Source organism: Coregonus clupeaformis, chromosome 17 (genome assembly GCF_020615455.1).
Source record: "Coregonus clupeaformis isolate EN_2021a chromosome 17, ASM2061545v1, whole genome shotgun sequence".
In the NCBI taxonomy this organism is placed as follows: Eukaryota; Metazoa; Chordata; class Actinopteri; order Salmoniformes; family Salmonidae; genus Coregonus; species Coregonus clupeaformis.
Genome location: NC_059208.1, coordinates 54,554,165 through 54,574,692, shown reverse-complemented (window position 1 = coordinate 54,574,692; position 20,528 = coordinate 54,554,165). Strand labels below are relative to the sequence as shown.

Below are 20,528 nucleotides of genomic sequence, written 5' to 3'. Positions count from 1 at the left end.
GCGGTATGCAAATTGTATTCGGTATATGTTGTGAAATTGTTAGATATTACTGCACTGTCGGAGCTAGAAGCACAAGCATTTCGCTACACCCGCAATAACATTTGCTAAACACTTGTATGTGAAAAATAACATTTGATTTGATTTGATTTGATGTGGAAATGTGGGGCTCTATTTTAACAAACCTAACGCAATGGTAAATCTAAACACTTCGGGGTGGTGTCAGAAATCATTTTGCTATTTTCACAACCAAGAATCATGGGCGCAGTGCTGCCGGTGGCACGAAAGTGCTAGGTTTTGATTAATAAATAAGTTGTAGGTGTGTCGTGGTTTGAACCCTTCACTGGCAAATCAGAAGGTGATCCATGGTTAAATAGTGGTTGCTTCAAGTTGTGTATTTACGGTCTTTTATGTATTGCTTGGAATCAACTCCAATTCCAAATGTTTGTCCGTTATAGTTTGTTAAATAGCTTACAGAAACGAAATAAGAAAATGTAGACCTATCCCATTTTTGCTAAATACGTTTCCTTGAACCTCTTTCCAGTCCACATTGTTCTAAGTAATTGCATGGCTTCATTATGGAAATATATCGGCCTACATGGCATTCATACTGATATATGGGGCTAGGCCTACTGTAAATTGCATTATGGCTGAGTATGGACATGCCAAACAATGTCAATATGCAAGATAAAATTCATTATTGATAAGGCCTAAAAAGAGAGTGAATACTTAAAATCCAATTCTAAACAAAACAAAACAACTTGTTTTAAATAGTCTAAATACACTTACAGGCACCTTAATTGCTTCCCGTGGGCATATAATATTAAAACAACGCAGACTATGGAGGGTTTTACGCACATCTAAACTTTTCACAGTAGCTGGACAAAGATCCAGTATAAAGAGAAAGGGAGAATGTCTGCCCCCAAATATAATATTTTATGAACATAATCGGAACCATCTTACATATCACTGTATGCGCGCCACGGACGTTCTCACCGTAAAACCAGGATGGTGAATCATTCTAATAAGTTTGGTTTTATTAAAATCGGCAGGATAAAAAGGACACGATGCATTGCTGTTGAACCAACATTCGTTATAGTAGGCCTAGGGTAAGAAAAGGGTACGATCCTTAAGAGGTTTTAAGGACACACCTCAAATATGTCCACCCCTCCCATCTGTGCGCAAGCGAGCTGATATAAGACAGGTAAATTACCCATCCTTGCACAACTGTTTGAAAATAGCACAGCGCTGGCTTTAACAGCTTGAAATTGCCAACGAACGTGCGTTTGACACTAGCGCTGCCTTAACCGTAGCCAAAAATAGAGCATGTGAGGTGCAGATTTGGACTTTGGCTTGCTTGTATGACATCAAAGCTGTATTCATTATAATCCTCAACGTCTCATCTTTCAAAATCCAGAGAGTCCTCTTAATATACAGCATTTCCCTCACCCAAAAAACAAAAAATTTGCTAAAATTGCCCAATTGGCGGGATGGATGGGGGCAACTTCTTGTGGCGCGAGGAGCTCAAGATCAGAATGCGTGTCAGTCAAAACAACACAGCGCAGTGAAAAGACATCATGTATAGCATGTTACTGTACAGCCACCGCATTCCAATGTAGGTGTTTATCAGTGCACAAATCTGCCGTTTTCAACCCACATACGGGTACGAATGTAAAGGCCTCGCCCAACCCATCCCCTTTATTGCCGAGTGCCAAGTTGAGAGGCATCCGGTCCCACTGGGGATGGAACCCCCAACGTACCAATCTCAGTGATGGACACTCTAACCACAAGGTCACTGAGTTGGTACTGCTTCTTATTTACAATGAGCATTCCAGGATGACAACACATTTAGTATGAGTTCATCAGGGGTCCAGTTAAACACCCTCAGGAGTTGGAGTCCAGACCCAATTAGTGTGAACGCTATCAGAACAGGACATCTAATATCAAAGTACTAGTCCATTACTCTGGTGCCAGAGTGTGATACATCTATCACTCCAGTGTTAATACTAAATTGTAATTATTTTGCACTATGGCCTATTTATTGCCTTACCTCCATAACTTACTACATTTGCACACACTGTATATAGATTTTCTATTGTGTTATTGACAGTATGTTTTGTTTATCCCATGTGTAACTCTGTGTTGTTGTTTTTATCGCACTGCTTTGCTTTATCTTGGCCAGGTCGTTAAATAAAGGTGAAATAGATATTTTTGGTCCAGAGGCTCCACTGTGTGTGTGTGTGTGTGTGTGTGTGTGTGTGTGTGTGTGTGTGTGTGTGTGTGTGTGTGTGTGTGTGTGTGTGTGTGTGTGTGTGTGTGTGTGTGTGTGTGTGTGTGGTGCGTGTGGTGCGTGTGTCCTTTGAGTCGTGGTCAGGAGCATTAATACAGTATAAGACTCACTAATTGCCTGTGTTAAACCACCCAGCCTTTCTCCTCATATCATGTTCTGACTCACACAGACTAAGTGGCCAAGCCGAGGATGCCCACTCACTGCCCTCTCTCTGGTCCCCACTATGTTACATCTCTACTGCAGGCCAAACCACTGTGTCACTCTTTCTCTCTGTTTGTTTACTTCATTAATAACTAGCAAGGAGGTACAGAAACAGACTTCATAAAAAATTGTCTACTTTGTTTTTAACCTGAGGAGATAGATAGCCTACAACAAACTCAAAATTCATAGACTCCTGTCCACCACTGTTGGGCTCAATTCTATTTCAATTCATTCAATTCAAGAAGGAAACTGACATTCTAATTCAGTTTGCATCCTGAATTGACTGAATTAGAATGTAATTGACCCTAGCCCTGCTGTCCACTTGGCTTGTGTCTCTTTGCCTCTTGACTCATCCTCCCCTCTGCACCAACCTGGGATTTCAACCTAAACTTTGGAACCATGAAATATGGATACAGAACAAGAAAGGATTTGACGTAAACTGAGCCAGAATACCATAGACTGCAGCCGTAGAATACTACAGCAGTTCCTGTTTTATTGACAAGTTTAGTATAGCAGAGGGACTGCACACACACACACACACACACACACACACACATACACCAACACACACTCACACACACACACACACATGATCTACAGTGCTGTTGACTTCCAACAAGAGAAGAATTGCAGCAACAGTGAGGTTTGGATAATGTAGAAAATAGAGGGAGGCAGGGAGGCAGGGAAGAATGGATGGATGGAAGTAGAGATGCAGCTTGTCTCTCGTCTCTAAATTGGCTGGCCTAATGAAGCAGCTACAATCAATACTGGCACTGGGATTGAAATGCCTCTCATGTATACATATGGCTTCATTGATGCTCTCGACACTTACCCAGAATGCATTGTAAACGATTCTGTTGTGTGTTTTTCCATTCTCATCATCTGCTGCTGTCATAATTCAGTGCTGTTAGATCAAGGCTGGGTTATACAGATGGCACCCTATTCTCTGTACAGTGCACTACTTTAGACCAGAACCCTATGGGCCCTGGTCAAAGGTAGTGCACTAAATAGGGAATAGGGTGCCATTTGGGATGCAGCCCCAGAGGTGTTATGTTATCTTACAGTAGAAGGCTGAGTGAATTGTCAGGATGTTGTCAAAAGTAGAGAACATGGAATGGGCCAAATAATAGGCCTGCTGTATAATAGTCTTCCACTCATGCATAACAGATGACCTTACAGTAAGAATATACATATTCTCGTTAAAATGTGTTCCCATCCAAATTACAAGGAGCAAATGACTGGGGAATATCCTTTTTCATTACACACTCGACGCAGCTGAAAATGAACAGCGACTCCTCCACAGATATATCTAATTGGCGACTGAGAGGTCGACAGATTCTACGAGGGCATTTCCTGGCACTCAATGAGCCATTTACCACAGAATAGAAACCCGTACTTGGAGACAATGAACCACTCTCTGCCATTCTGTGGAGCAGAAACAATGAATTGTTGGAGCAGGCAAAAGGGAAGGCTCGTATTTGGACTCCTGGACCAGGATGCCTGCCACCGAGATTCTTGGTGCCAGAAGTGTTTTAAAAGCAAGCCAAACGTTTTCTGTAATAAAATTAGGAGTTGAGAGGAGCTCCTATCAAGAAGGTCGCCAAGAATTGTTTTGGAATGTGAAAAAGATGACAAAACATGTCGATCAGCTATAATATAACAACTGGAACAACACACATCTGTCTTTATCAATTAAATTCAAAGGGTTTTATTGGCATGGGGAACACATGTTTACATTGTCAAAACCCTCTCTCTCTCTCTCTCTCTCTCTCTCTCTCTCTCTCTCTCTCTCTCTCTCTCTCTCTCTCTCTCTCTCTCTCTCTCTCTCTCTCTCTCTCTCTCTCTGTTTATATTGCCAAAGTAAGTGAAATAGATAATAAACAACAGTGAAATAAACAATCAAGAATTAACAGTAAACACAAAAGTTCCAAAAGAATAAAGACATTTCAAATGTCATATTATGGCTATATACAGTATTATGGCTATATACAGTACAAAATGGAAAATAAATAAACATACATATGGGTTGTATTTACAATGGTGTTTGTTTTTCACTGGTTTCCCTTTTCTTGTGGCAAGATGTCACAAATCGTGTTGCTGTGATTGCACACTGTGGTATTTCACCCAATAGATATGGGAGTTTATCAAAATTGGGTTTGTTTTGTAATTCTTTGTGGGTCTGTGTAATCTGAGGGCAATATGTGTCTCTAATATGGTCATACATTTTGCAGGAGGTTAGGAAGTGCAGCTCAGTTTCTACCTCATTTTGTGGGTAATGTGCACATAGCCTGTCTTCTCTTGAGAGCCAGGTCTGCCTACGGCGGCCTTTCTCAATAGCAAGGCTATGCTCACTGAGTCTGTACATAGTCAGAGCTTTCCCTCATTTTGGGGGGCCAAATAGCATTCTAGTTGTCTCTGTTTGTTTGTTAATTCTTTCCAATGTGTCAAGTAATAATCTTTTAGTTTTCTCTTATTTGGTTGGGTCTAATTGTGTTGCTGTCTTGGGGCTCTGTGGGGTCTGTTTGTGAACAGAGCCCCAGGACCAGCTTGCTTAGGGGACTCTTCTACAGGTTAATATCTCTGTAGGTGATGGCTTTGTTAAGGAAAGTTTGGGAATTGCTTCCTTTTAGGTGGTTGTAGAATTTAACGGCTCTTTCTGGATTTTCATCATTAGCGGGTATCGGCCTAATTCTGCTCTGCATGTATTATTTGGTGTTTTACGTTGTACACTGAGGATGTTTTTGCAGAATTCTGCATGCATAGCCTCAATTTGGTGTTTGTCCCATTTTGTGAATTCTTGGTTGGTGAGCGTACCCCAGACCTCACATCCATAAAGGGCAATGGGTTCTATAATTGATTCAATTATTTTTATCCAGATCCTAATTAGTATGTCGGATTTTATGTTCCTTTTGATGCCGTAGAAGGCCCTTCTTGCCTGTGGCGCTGATGTTTAGGCAAAGGTATGTATAGATTTTTGGTGTTCTAGGGCAACAGTGTCTAGATAGAATTTGTAATTGTGGTCCTGAAAACTGGACCTTTTTTGGAACACCATTATTTTTGTCTTACTGAGATTTACTGTCAGGGCCCAGGTCTGACAGAATCTGTGCAGAAGATCTAGGTGCTGCTGTAGGCCCTCCTTGGTTGGGGACAGAAGCACCAGATCATCAGCAAACAGTAGACATTTGACTTCAGATTCTAGTAGGGTGTTTATTTTAACTGCATACTTGTTGTTTGTGTATCTCTCTCTCTCTCTCTCTCTCTCTCTCTCTCTCTCTCCCTCTCTCTCTCTCTCTCTCTCTCCCTCTTGCTCTCTCTCTCTCTCTCTCTCTCTCTCTCTCTCTCTCTCTCTCTCTCTCTCTCTCTCTCTCTCTCTCTCTTCATCTCCTCTCCCTCTCCCGCTCTCTCTCTCTCTCCCGCTCTCTCTCTCTCTCTCTCTCTCTCTCTCTCTCTCTCTCTCTCTCTCTCTCTCTCTCTCTCTCTCTCTCTCTCTCTCTCTCTCTCCCTCTCTCTTCATCTCTCTCTCTCCCCTCTCTTTTCATCTCCCCCTCTACCCCCCTCCCTCTCTCTCCCTCTCTCTCTTGCTCTCTTTATCTCACTCTCCCTCTCTCCCCTCTCTCTCTCTCAGCCAATGCTCAAAGCTTGCTGTCCTCTCTGTCTATCTCTCCATCCCTCGTTTACCATCTGCTTATTCGCCCTCGTAGCATTCTTATCTTCCATTTAATTTGCTTTCGCAGTCATTTTCACCACCACATAGCCTACTCTAAGTCACACAACACTGCTATAAAGAGTACTTGGTGCTTTAGCAGAGAGGAGAGCAGTGGAATGATGAGCCTGTATCTCCAACAATACCATGAGACATGAGCCACAATCAGGATGTGAGCGAGAGAGCTGCTTGGGGATCAGTAGTTATATAAATCCAATGGCAGATGGTGCCTGCAAACTGATCATGGTGCTGCAACACTGCAAGTGTGTGTGTGTGTGTGTGTGGGGGGGGTACTGTAGTTCATTTAGAAACACATATCTTTACAAGTATGTAAATGAATATACTGTATAATGAAACATTTCTCAGGAATTCTTGTCCAGCGAAGTTGCTAATAGACACTGTCTAAATACTGTCTAGCTGTCTCTGCTTTTTATATGGAAATTAAGTGTTTTTTCATTTAGGGCAGCACATTAGAAGCCATGGAAAATTCTGCATATTTTCCTATAAAATGCCTCACTTCAAAAGCAGGGTAACACCTAGTCACCCAATCATGCATTTCCTCTCAAATTTCTCTAATTCCCATTATCCATGATAATAGCAACAATCACTATGTTTCCATTCCTATATACCCAGCCCAACAGTGGTGGACAGGAGTCTATTAATTTTGAGTTTGTTGTAGGCTATCTATCTACTGTGAGTTAGTTGTAGGCTATCTACCTATTGCGAGTTTGTTGTAGGTTATCCCAGAAAACTTCCCACACATGTTCTTCCTCGCTTCCACTCACAGAATGCTTATGAGGCTGATGCATATAGCTCAGACATGGAAAGTAATGCACCTCCCACTGGCTGCTGACGTCAGGGCCCAACGCACTAGCCTACGTCTGCAGCTTGAAGCCAGGCAGCCTCCAGCAGCCTCCTGCAGCCCTGCCCTGTTCCTGGCACAGGGTCTGCTTCCGTCCACTGGGAGACAGATGAAAGTCAATGGGCCCAGAGAAGGAGATGGAGAGAGAGGCAGCTAGCTATTCCAGTGCAATCTGGATCTGCAAAGAGACCAGAGTCAAACATAGTGGTACTGTAAATTATCCAAAAGGAGTTTGAGTTTAATCAGTGAGTCAAGCCGATTAACTGCACCTCCTATGAAGGTCCAGGGATTTGGAATTGAAAATGGAAGTCCTGGAATAGTATGGTTTGGGGGTACATTTAATTTAGTGGTTAATTTGGAGTCTTTGCAAATCCGACTGCAATTACATTCTCAAACACTAAGGTCGTGAATCAGTGAACTTTTAAAGACGAGTCGGCCTCTAATGACTAATCGAAGGGGACTCTAGTCAGGTCCAAGAGGACTTTATCATCTTCCTGATGTTAGAAAACAACACGTCCGCACAGCGTGCTACCACCCCCAGGCCAATGGAGGAGTGAAACGCTTCAATCAGACCTTGAAGAATGGCCTCAGAGCACACCTTGTCAAGGGGTTTATGTTCGCCAAGGTCCTCTTCCACAGAGATGACAATACTGTACTCAACCACCACTACACTTCCTCACCATCAATTGACAGTATCTCACAAAAATGACAGCTCCTCAAGGCTTGGAAAACAGTCACTGACTGTACAGGGCTCTATTTTAACAAACATAACTGAATGGTAAATCTAAACGCTGGCGGTAGTGCTATGGGTTCGGGGGGGTGTCAAAAATATTTTTGCTATTTAAACAATAAAAAAGTATTGACGCAGTGCTGGCAGTGGCTGAGTTTTGATGAATAAACAAGTTGTGGGTGTATTGAGGCTTGGCCCCTCAGTGGCCAATCAGAAGGTGCTCCATGGCTAAATAGTGGTTGCTTCAAGTTGTGTATTTACGGAATTGTATGTATTACTTTGGAATCAACTCCAATTCCAATGTTAATCTGTTATAGTTTGTTAAACAGCTTACATAAACCAAATAACAAAATGTAGACCTATCCCATCTTTGCTAAATATGTGAACTTGAACCTGTTTGCAGTCAACATTGTTCTAAGTAATTGCATGGCTTCAATGTGGAAATATATATAGTACATGGCATTCACACTGATATATGGGGCTAGGCCTACTGTAAATTGCATTATGGCTGAGCATGGACCTGCCAAACATTGTTAATAGGCAAGATAAAATTCATTATTGATAAGGCCTAAAAAGAGAGTGAATAATTCTAATCAAATTCTAAACAAAACAACAACTTGTTTTAAATAGTCTAAATACACTTACAGGCACCTTAATTGCTCCCCGTGGGCATATAATATTAAAACAACGCAGACTATGGAGGGTTTTACGCACGTCAAAACTTTTCACAGTAGCTGGACAAAGATCCAATATAAAGAGAAAGGGAGAATGTCCACTCACCGTTATACTGCTCCCAAATATTATGTTTTATATACAGTGGGGGAAAAAAGTATTTAGTCAGCCACCAATTGTGCAAGTTCTCCCACTTAAAAAGATGAGAGAGGCCTGTAATTTTCATCATATGTACACGTCAACTATGACAGACAAAATGAGAAAAAAAATCCAGAAAATCACATTGTAGGATTTTTAATGAATTTATTTGCAAATTATGGTGGAAAATAAGTATTTGGTCAATAACAAAAGTTTCTCAATACTTTGTTATATACCCTTTGTTGGCAATGACATAGGTCACTTTACCGCTACCTACTTGTACAAATTACCTCGACTAAGCTGTACCCCCTCACATTGACTCGGTACCGGTACCCCTTGTATATAGCCTCGTTATTGTTATTTTATTGTGTTACTTTTCATTAAATGTTTTACTTTAGTTTATTTAGTCAATATTTTCTTAACTCTATTTCTTGAATTGCATTGTTGGTTAAGGGCTTGTAAGTAAGGACTTCACGGTAAGGTCTACACCTGTTGTGACAAACACAATTTGATTTGATTTGATCTGATCACTATGCTTGTTATACAGTTAGAATATGACATCGTCATACAGTGGGGGAAAAAAGTATTTAGTCAGCCACCAATTGTGCAAGTTCTCCCACTTAAAAAGATGAGAGGGGCCTGTAATTTTCATCATAGGTACACGTCAACTGTGACAGACAAAATGAGGGAAAAAAATCCAGAAAATCACATTGTAGGATTTTTAATGATTTTATTTGCAAATTATGGTGGAAAATAAGTATTTGGTCAATAACAAAAGTTTCTCAATACTTTTTTATATACCCTTTGTTGGCAATGACACAGGTCAAACGTTTTCTGTAAGTCTTCACAAGGTTTTCACACACTGTTGCTGGTATTTTGGCCCTTTCCTCCATGCAGATCTCCTCTAGAGCAGTGATGTTTTGGGGCTGTCGCTGGGCAACACGGACTTTCAACTCCCTCCAAAGATTTTCTATGGGGTTGAGATCTGGAGACTGGCTAGGCCACTCCAGGACCTTGAAATGCTTCTTACGAAGCCACTCCTTCGTTGCCCGGGCGGTGTGTTTGGCATCATTGTCATGCTGAAAGACCCAGCCACGTTTCATCTTCAATGCCTTTGCTGATGGAAGGAGGTTTTGACTCAAAATCTCACGATACAAGGCCCCATTCATTCTTTCCTTTACACGGATCAGTCGTCCTGGTCCCTTTGCAGAAAAACAGCCCCAAAGCATGATGTTTCCACCCCCATGCTTCACAGTAGGTATGGTGTTCTTTGGATGCAACTCAGCATTCTTTGTCCTCCAAACACGATGAGTTGAGTTTTTACCAAAAAGTTATATTTTGGTTTCATCTGACCATATGACATTCTCCCAATCCTCTTCTGGATCATCCAAATGCACTCTAGCAAACTTCAGACGGGCCTGGACATGTACTGGCTTAAGCAGGGGGACACGTCTGGCACTGCAGGATTTGAGTCCCTGGCGGCGTAGTGTGTTACTGATGGTAGGCTTTGTTACTTTGGTCCCAGCTCTCTGCAGGTCATTCACTAGGTCCCCCCGTGTGGTTCTGGGATTTTTGCTCACCGTTCTTGTGATCATTTTGACCCCACGGGGTGAGATCTTGCGTGGAGCCCCAGATCGAGGGAGATTATCAGTGGTCTTGTATGTCTTCCATTTCCTAATAATTGCTCCCACAGTTGATTTATTCAAACCAAGCTGCTTACCTATTGCAGATTCAGTCTTCCCAGCCTGGTGCAGGTCTACCATTTTGTTTCTGGTGTCCTTTGACAGCTCTTTGGTCTTGGCCATAGTGGAGTTTGGATTGTGACTGTTTGAGGTTGTGGACAGGTGTCTTTTATACTGATAACAAGTTCAAACAGGTGCCATTAATACAGGTAACGAGTGGAGGACAGAGGAGCCTCTTAAAGAAGAAGTTACAGGTCTGTGAGAGCCAGAAATCTTGCTTGTTTGTAGATGACCAAATACTTATTTTCCACCATAATTTGCAAATAAATTCATTAAAAATCCTACAATGTGAGTTTCTGGATTTTTTTTTCTCAATTTGTCTGTCATAGTTGACGTGTACCTATGATGAAAATTACAGGCCTCTCTCATCTTTTTAAGTGGGAGAACTTGCACAATTGGTGGCTGACTAAATACTTTTTTTCCCCACTGTACATATTGGCAGTGGTGTGAAGTACTTAAGTAAAAATACTTTGAAGCAATACTTTTTTTTTTTGTCATTTAGCAGACGCTCTTATCCAGAGCAACTAGGGTTAAGTGCTTTGCTCAAGGGCACATCGACAGATTTTTCACCTAGTCGGCTCGGGGATTAGAACCAGCGACATTTCGGTTACTGGCACAACGCTCTTAACCACTAAGCTACCTACCTAAGCTACCTACCTAAGTAGTTTTTTGGGGTATCTGTACTTTACTGTACTATTTATATTTTTGACTACTTTTACTTTTACTCCACTACATTCCTAAAGAAAATAATGTACTTCTTATTCCATAAATTTTCCCTGACACCCAAAAGCACTTGTTACATTTTGAATGCTTAACAGGACAGGAAAATTGTCCAATTCAAACACTTATCTAGAGAACATCCCTGGTCATCCCTACTGCCTCTGATCTGGCAGACTCACTAAACACAAATGCTTAATTCGTAAATTATGTCTGAGTGTTGGAGTGTGCCCTTGACTATCCATAAATAAATAAAAACAAGACAATTGTGCCATTTGGATTGCCTAATATAAGTAATTTAATTGATTTATACTTTTACTTTTGATACTTAAGTACACCACCGGTCAAAAGTTTTAGAACAACTACTCATTCAAGGGTTTTTCTATATTTTTACTATTTTCTACATTGTAGAATAATAGTGAAGACATCAAAACTATGAATAAACAAATCAAAATATATTTTATATTTGAGATTCTTCAAATAGCCACCTTTTGTCTTGACTAGCCTACTTGATTGCATTGGGCAGGACAGAGGGGAGGCTATCCTTGGTTTTTATCAAATAAAACGAAAAAGCATTCATTTTTTATGTTTCTAAATACGAAGTACATTACTCTTGTCCCAAGCCTGATAGGCTGCATTCCCACTGTCAAAAATAATTCCATAACCAACCGCTTTACCGCTAAAACCAGCTTTTGGTTGATCTTAAATATCCCTACCAGCGCTGCCTGAAATTAGCACTTTGGATCATGTTTTTAAGGACACACCTCAAATATTTCCACCCCTCCCATCCGAGCGCAAGCAAGCTGATATAAGACAAAGGTAAATGAAATGCCCTTCTCAACAGCGCAGAGAGGAAAATAATAATAGTAATAACATGAGGAATAAACTAGTGCACTCCTCCCTATGTAGTGCACTAGTTTTACCGGGGTTCATAGGGCTATGTAGGGTAAGAGTGCCATTTGGGACACAGCCTTAATATTTCATGTTTTCTCCCATCTCTGGGTTTATGAAATGGATAAGGATTGTCCCGGATTAAAGACTTACCAATTAGACATTTCCCCTGGTGAGGTTAATGAAGGATTAAGCCATGAGTTATGACCTCTCAGAGACCCCAGCCCAGACCCCCAGCTATAGCACCATAAGACTATAGGCTCAGCCAATCACAAACGTACAAATTAATCAATTACCAAACTTGCATGTCCTGTCACTGTGGTTCCAACCTCAAGCGCACACACACACACACACACATAGCACGTATACGCACAGACACAGACACACACACACACACACCTATCATAACAACTCAAAACTCACATTTATCCCATCTCACATCATATCAAGAGGGAACCCCACCAAAGGTAAATAGAAAGACAACTCCCAAAAAGAGGTCAAATCCAGCTGAAACAGACCAACCCCTCCTCCTCATAACAACCAGACTAGTTCCTACCTGCACCAGGTTCCACCCCTCCAGTGACTCAGCGATGATGGATGTGACAGAAGGACACACCCCTCCAAAGATCATCAGGTGTTTGGGTCCGTAGCATATGGCATCGAAGAAGGCCCTCAATCCCTTGGCGTTGTCACACTGCATAGGGACAGATAGGTGGTTTGGAAGAGGAAGAGGGAGAGGGAGAGGGAGAGGGAGGGGTAGGGGTAGGGGTAGGGGTAGGGGTAGGGGAAGAGGGAGAGGTAGAGGGAGAGGGAGAGGGAGAGGGAGAGGGAGAGGGAGAGGGAGAGGGAGAGGGAGAGGGAGAGGGAGAGGGAGAGGGAGAGGGAGAGGGAGAGGGAGAAAAAAGTTTAAAAGCTTCATTACATTTTTCTGGTCTATTTTGTGTTGGGAAGTGGCTGGCAAAAAACTGTGAAAGCACATATTTAATTGTGCTCTGTACTGCACACCTCTTACTGTAGCACGGCAGTATGGGACTGCGTTCCAAATGGCACCCTATTCCCTATATAGTGCTCTACTTTTGACCAGGGCTCAAAGGGGCTCTGGTCTAAAGTAGTGCCCTACATAGGGAATAGGGTGTCACTGGGAACTCACCCTTGGAGTTTGTGGAAAGGACATAATTATGTGAGGCACACACAGACAGACTATGTTAGCTACAGTGAGGGAAAAAAGTATTTGATCCCCTGCTGATTTTGTACGTTTGCCCACTGACAAAGAAATGATCAGTCTATAATTTTAATGGTAGGTTTATTTGAACAGTGAGAGACAGAATAACAACAAAAAAATCCAGAAAAACGCATGTCAAAAATGTTATTCATTGATTTGCATTTTAATGAGGGAAATAAGTATTTGACCCCTCTGCAAAACATGACTTAGTACTTGGTGGCAAAATCCTTGTTGGCAATCACAGAGGTCAGACGTTTCTTGTAGATGGCCACCAGGTTTGCACACATCTCAGGAGGGATTTTGTCCCACTCCTCTTTGCAGATCTTCTCCAAGTCATTAAGGTTTTGAGGCTGACGTTTGGCAACTCGAACCTTCAGCTCCCTCCACAGATTTTCTATGGGATTAAGGTCTGGAGACTGGCTAGGCCACTCCAGGACCTTAATGTGCTTCTTCTTGAGCCACTCCTTTGTTGCCTTGGCCGTGTGTTTTGGGTCATTGTTATGCTGGAATACCCATCCACGACCCATTTTCAATGCCCTGGCAGAGGGAAGGAGGTTCTCACCCAAGATTTGACGGTACATGGCCCGTCCATCGTCCCTTTGATGCAGTGAAGTTGTCCTGTCCCCTTAGCAGAAAAACACCCCCAAAGCATAATGTTTCCACCTCCATGTTTGACGGTGGGCATGGTGTTCTTGGGGTCATAGGCAGCATTCCTCCTCCTCCAAACACGGCGAGTTGAGTTGATGCCAAAGAGCTCGATTTTGGTCTCATCTGACCACAACACTTTCACCCAGTTCTCCTCTGAATCATTCAGATGTTCATTGGCAAACTTCAGACGGGCCTGTATATGTGCTTTCTTGAGCAGGGGGACCTTGCGGGCGCTGCAGGATTTCAGTCCTTTACGGCATAGTGTGTTACCAATTGTTTTCTTGGTGACTATGGTCCCAGCTGCCTTGAGATCATTGACAAGATCCTCCCGTGTAGTTCTGGGCTGATTCCTCACCGTTCTCATGATCATTGCAACTCCACAAGGTGAGTTCTTGCATGGAGCCCCAGGCAGAGGGAGATTGACAGTTATTTTGTGTTTCTTCCATTTGCGAATAATCGCACCAACTGTTGTCACCTTCTCACCAAGCTGCTTGGCGATGGTCTTGTAGCCCGTTCCAGCCTTGTGTAGGTCTACAATCTTGTCCCTGACATCCTTGGAGAGCTCTTTGGTCTTGGCCATGGTGGAGAATTTGGAATCTGATTGATTGATTGCTTCTGTGGACAGGTGTCTTTTATACAGGTAACAAGCTGAGATTAGGAGCACTCCCTTTAAGAGTGTGCTCCTAATCTCAGCTCGTTACCTGTATAAAAGACACCTGGGAGCCAGAAATCTTTCTGATTGAGAGGGGGTCAAATACTTATTTCCCTCATTAAAATGCAAATCAATTTATAACATTTTTGACATGTGTTTTTCTGAATTTTTGTGTTGTTATTCTGTCTCTCACTGTTCAAATAAACATACCATTACAATTATAGACTGATCATTTCTTTGTCAGTGGGAAAACGTACAAAATCAGCAGGGGATCAAATACTTTTTTCCCTCACTGTATATACAGAAGCCTAAACATACTCTACAAATACATGTGCCTCCTATAGATATGTAATGCATACCTGTAAGTCCATATGTAGCACATTGTTATGCAATATGTGAGTAGAATCTGGCAATGCAATTGTAATGAACAAAACATGGCGTGATGTGATCTCTCGAAATGATGTGCGAGAGAGAGAGAGCGGGGGGGATAGAGGGAGGGGTGGGGAGAGAGAGAGAGGGGTGGGGAGAGGGAGAGACCATTCCAGTGCTGTTGATGCAGAATGCAGCCATCACCATGGCAACGCTCTTGGCTCTGTAGAGCTGCGGGAGGGAGACGAGAACAGGGGTAGAGAGAGAGAGTGAGAGAGAGAGAGAGAGAGAGAGAGAGAGAGACGAGAGAGAGAGAGAGAGAGAGAGGGGAGAGAGAGAGAGAGAGAGGGGGGAGAGAGCATGGAGAGAGAGAGAGAGAACGGAAGAGAGAGAGAGAGAGTGAGGGAAAAAATGGAATAGGTCTATTGATTGCTATGTGAGCTCGCAAACTGGTTTTGCAGTGATTTTCTGAGTTTGTAATGATATTCCTATCACTTCTTGCCCCTATTATTGCCAGTCAATTCAGGATGTTCTCCTGTGTGTATATAGAGTCTGAGGCAATGTCCACCTTGACACGGTGAAGCCTCCACTTGCGAGGTGGTTTCACCTTGTTAAGATCATCTAGGTCTGAATGAGATTTTCTTCCAAGACGGCATTGTGTGACTCAGTGGCAGGGATGAGAAATCGAACAGAGGACCACAATGGAAAGAAGCCTTCAGGCTTTATTGTGTTTTCATTCTCCATCATTTTTGTATGTATGTTTCTGGCAGCATTATCGGTATAGGTTCTCTCTTGCTCCGGTGACTGATTTCATTTTCAAATAGCTTGGTGTGTCAACTTCCTCATTTTTGTACAGTATATTGACTGTTGTTGATTGACATCAATATTGATTGATTAATTTTGGGTAAAACAATTTGTGCAGTGTAAACATTCAAAAACACTTCCTCCTCCTCCTGTGTTTTGGGTGAATGAAACATAATAATCCCATAACCAGGGCTACACAAAGCTCCCACATGTGCATGCACTGGTACATCGTACAGTGCCTTCAAAAATTATTCATACCCCTTGACTTATTCCATATTTTGTTGTGTTACAGCCTGAATTCAAAATTTATAAAATATATTTTTTTCTCACCCATCTACACACAATACCCCATAATGATAGAGTGAGAACATGTTTTTAGACATTTTATGCACATTTTCGAAAATGAAGTACAGAAATATCTCATTCACATAAGTATTTACACCCCTGAGTCAATACATTTTAGAATCACCTTTGGCAGCGATTACAGCTGTGAGTCTTTCTGCGTAAGTCTGTAAGAACTTTGCACACCTGGATTGTACAATATTTGCAAATTATTTTTTTTAATTCTTCAAGCTCTGTCAAGTTGGTTGTTGACCATTGCTAGACAGACATTTTGAAGTCTTGCCATAGATTTCTAAGCCAATTTAAGTCTAAACTTTAACTAGGCCACTCAGGAACATTCAATGTCTTCTTGGTAAGTAACTCCAGTGTATTTTTGGCCTTGTGTTTTAGGTTATTGTCCTGCTGAAAGGTGAATTTGTCTCCCAATGTCTATTGGAAAGCAGACTGAACCAGGTTTTCCTCAAGGATTTTGCCTGTGCTTAGCTCTATTCCATTTCTTTTTATCCTAAAAAACTCCCTAGTCCTTGCCGATGACAAGCATGCCCATAACATGATGCAGCCACACCATGCTTAAAAAAATATGAAGAATAGTACTCAGTGATGTGTTGTGTTGGATTTGTTCCAAACGTAACGCTTTTTATTCAGGACATAAAGTTAATTTCTTTGCCACATTTTTTGCAGTTTTACTTTAGTGCCTTTTTGCAAACAGGATGCATGTTTTGGAATATTTGTATTCTGTACAGGCTTCCTTCTTTTCACTCTGTCATTTATGTTAGTATTGTGGAGTAACTACAATGTTATTGATCCATCCTCAGTTTACTCCTATCACAGCAATTAAACTCTGTAACTGTTTTAAAGTCACCATTGGCCTCATGGTAAAATCAATGAGCGGTTTCCTTCCTCTCTGGCCACTAAGTTAGGAAGGATGCCTGTATCTTTATAGTGACTGGGTTTATTGATACACCATCCAAAATGTAAATGTAATAAATAACTTCACCATGCTTTTTTTTTACCCATCTAACAATAGTTGCCCTTCTTTGCGAGGCATTGGAAAACCTCCCTGGTCTTTGTGGTTGAATCTGTGTTTGAAATTCCCTGCTGGACTGAGGGACCTTACAGATAATTGTATGTGTGGGGTACAGAGATGAGGTAGTCATTCAAAAATCATGTTAAACACTAGTATTGCAACTTATTATGTGACTTGTTCAGCACATTTTTACTCCTGAACTTATTAAGGCTTGCCATAACAAAGGTGTTGAATACTTATTTAATAATCTAAAAACATAATTCCACTTTGACATTATGGGGTCTTGTGTGTAGGCCAGTGACACAAAATCTAAATTGAATTAATTTTAAAATCAGGCTGTAAAAAGGTCAAGGGGTGTGAATACTTTCTGAAGGTACTGTATGTAACCTGGTAACCAAAATAGAAGTGTATGAGACTGTAGTGTGAAATCAGAGAGTAGGTGATTATGCGGGGGTACAATATATTCTCCACATGGTTGAATAGAACAGCATGGCTTTTAAAAATATATATTTAATTTGCATATTCTCTCTCTCTCTCTCTCTCTCTCTCTCTCTCTCTCTCTCTCTCTCTCTCTCTCTCTCTCTCTCTCTCTCTCTCTCTCTCTCATTTCTCTCCAATTGACGGAGGAATGACGGAGTATTCAAATGTTGAATGCACCGAGCTGTACACAGCTCGGACACCCATGCATACCCCCAAGACATGCCACCAGAGGTCTATTCACAGTCCCCAAGTCCAGAACAGACTATGGGAGGTGCACAGTACTACATAGAGCCATGACTACATGGAACTCTATTCCACAACAAGTAACTCACGCTAGCAGTAAAATCAGATTTAAAAAACTGATAAAAATACACCTTATGGAACAGGACTGTGAAGAGTCACACACACACACATATAAACACACATAACATGCACACTATACACACACGTACACCTAGATTGTGTGTTGTAGTAGAATAGTGGCCGGTGGGCACACACTTAATGTATTGTGAAATATGTTGCAAAATGTATTTTAATGTTTAAAAATTGTATTAATAATGTATACTGCCTTCATTTTTGCTGGACCCCAGGAAGAGTAGCTGCTAATGGGGATCCATAACAAATACAAATACGAAATTGCTCACAACCAGCAGCCAAACTACAGCAGATTAGCTGTTCTGTTTGTTACAATGCAACAGGGAATGATGTGTTGTTGAAACACAAACCCAGTGTCTGTCAATATCTGGAGTAATAGATGATGTGTTAACACTGATTATATCCCTTAGGTGTCCTTGACAACAACTCAGGGTAAGGCAAGATTGATTGAATTGGAATATGGCCGTTTGAGGTCTTGTTTGCCTTATCATAACTGTTCTGTACATCATTAAGGAATGCATTAGAACACATTCTCACATAATAGATTCAAAGAACAGGGGGGGTGGAATGATCTGTGGTTCTCCTACAGCCTCCTGTTACTACTCCTGTTCCACGCCTTCTTCATCCTTCCCTGTGAATCCTTCAGACGTAAACAGCACGCTAGTTATTGTTTGTCTTCAAACACTATAGGGCTAAGAGGTCAGATGAAACAGACATACAGTACATTCCAGTGTGGTCTGTGATGAAATACTTGTTCGTAGCCCCGGGAATGAGACATGTGACCTCACTCTACCCCCCCAGCCATTATTCCTCACCCTGGTCCAATCACAGCCAAAAGCCTCCCATTCAACGGTCACAAAGTGGTGGCAAACCAGCACTATGCCGGGGCTATTTTCTCCACCAGAAAGGGAGGGAAAGAGAGAGAGAGAGAGAGAGAGAGAGAGAGAGAGAGAGAGAGAGATGAGGGTAGGGTAGGGGGTTAGGCTTTGAGCGCCGTCGAACACATCCAGGCCAGTCCGCTTTCCCTCTTTCTCGCTCCCTCTCTCTTTCTCTCGCTCTCTCATTCTCTCGCTCCCTCTAATTCTGTCGAACATACAGCCACACAATCTGGCTTACTGGCTGTGCTTTGACCACCGCCGCGTTGCCACAGCAACACGCACAGCAACGATTTTGAACTGTAAATAAAGGAGGTGGCCGGGCCGGGAGCTTGGTAGAGCTTGGTGGAGCTTGGTAGAGCTTGGTGGAGCTTGGTATTTGACAGCTACTGTATATTTAGCGTGTGATTGGGAGGCACAATCACAGAAGCATTCATCAGAAACTATTCAGACAGCGGAGATGTTTAGGGGTTAATGGTGGAGAGGAGATGGAGAGAGGAGAGGAGATGAGGGGAAGAGGGTAACCAAGTCACCATAACAACCATATAAGTCAAACAAAGCATTCATGAAATCAAGATGTTAATACAATGTGTTAGACTGCACTTAACTGGGGATGATGTAATATTATAATGTTTTTCATGGTCCCTTCTCTCAGTAAGAACACAATGTCCATACAGTCTTATTGAACACAATGGCATAACATTGACAATTTCTATGGCGTTTAATCTGGAAGCTCACTCCATAAAATGTCCAGGCGCATGTGTGATATTGGGATAACCACAAGAGATAATCAGAGGGTGCTAACCATGATGAAATGCCTAGCAGTGGAAACCGCAGCAGCTGCACCTGTCGCCATTTAAGGCAAATTACTACACTCAAATAAGCAACCTGAGGCCCCCCGGCATTGCACTACACTGCGGTGTGTGTGTGTGTGTTTCTGTGAGTATGTGTGTGTGTGTGTATGTGGTAAACCTTGATGGAGAGTACTGTATCACACACAATCTGCTCTCGACACACAGGCTGTCCGTTAGCTAATAACATATACAACATCACAGCCCTCACAGGGTGGTAATATGTGACATGCCAAATTCCAGGCCTCCATTTGGAGAGAGAGAGAGATGGGGGAGAGAGAGAGAGAGATAGAGAGAAGTGGGGGAGAGAGAGAGAGAGATGGGGAGAGATGGGGAGTGAGAGAGAGAGAGAGAGAGAGAGAGAGAGAGAGAGAGAGAGAGAGAGAGAGAGAGAGAGAGAGAGAGAGAGAGAGAGAGAGAGAGAGAGAGAGAGAGAGAGAGAGAGAGAGAGAGAAATACCATTTCATAATACAGGGTTTGAATAGAGATTTACCTACTGTAGGTTCACACTGGCAAAGGCAGAAAAACACAACGACTGTAAAATTTTTAAAAAGTAAACGATGAAATGGCATGCAACTTAGGCCTGTATACATATCACAATTCCAAAGCATTACAATTTTAAACAAATGCATGCTGAAACAATATTTAAGGCAGAAAAACATACTGTAATATTGATATAAATATAATATAGAAATATGGTAATATACTGTAGAGTACAATAGTTTATTTTCTTTGCATTAAAACAACTACATCACCATTCCACTAATATTTACTGAAAGCCTATTGGTGCATATGATCCATAGATCCTTTCTCTTGGCATACGTCCACATAGTAACTGACCCTGTGTGTCCTGTAAATACCTCCTTTAGTCAAGAGATCAAAGTTCAACTGAGACCAATCCACTGACTGGGTATTGTAGTGCCATGAGTGTGTGTGTGTG

The 20,528-nt window shown here is 41.9% G+C and overlaps 1 protein-coding gene across 1 annotated transcript in view; it reads right to left on the bottom strand.

The window, feature by feature from the left end:
- Positions 1–20,528, bottom strand: part of LOC121586754 (gamma-aminobutyric acid type B receptor subunit 2) — a 382,125-nt gene that overhangs the window by 270,246 nt on the left and 91,351 nt on the right. Inside the window, exon 2 of the mRNA XM_041903715.2 lies at positions 12,500–12,637. Coding sequence (XP_041759649.1) covers positions 12,500–12,637 — 138 coding nt within the window. The remainder of the gene's footprint in view (positions 1–12,499; positions 12,638–20,528) is intronic.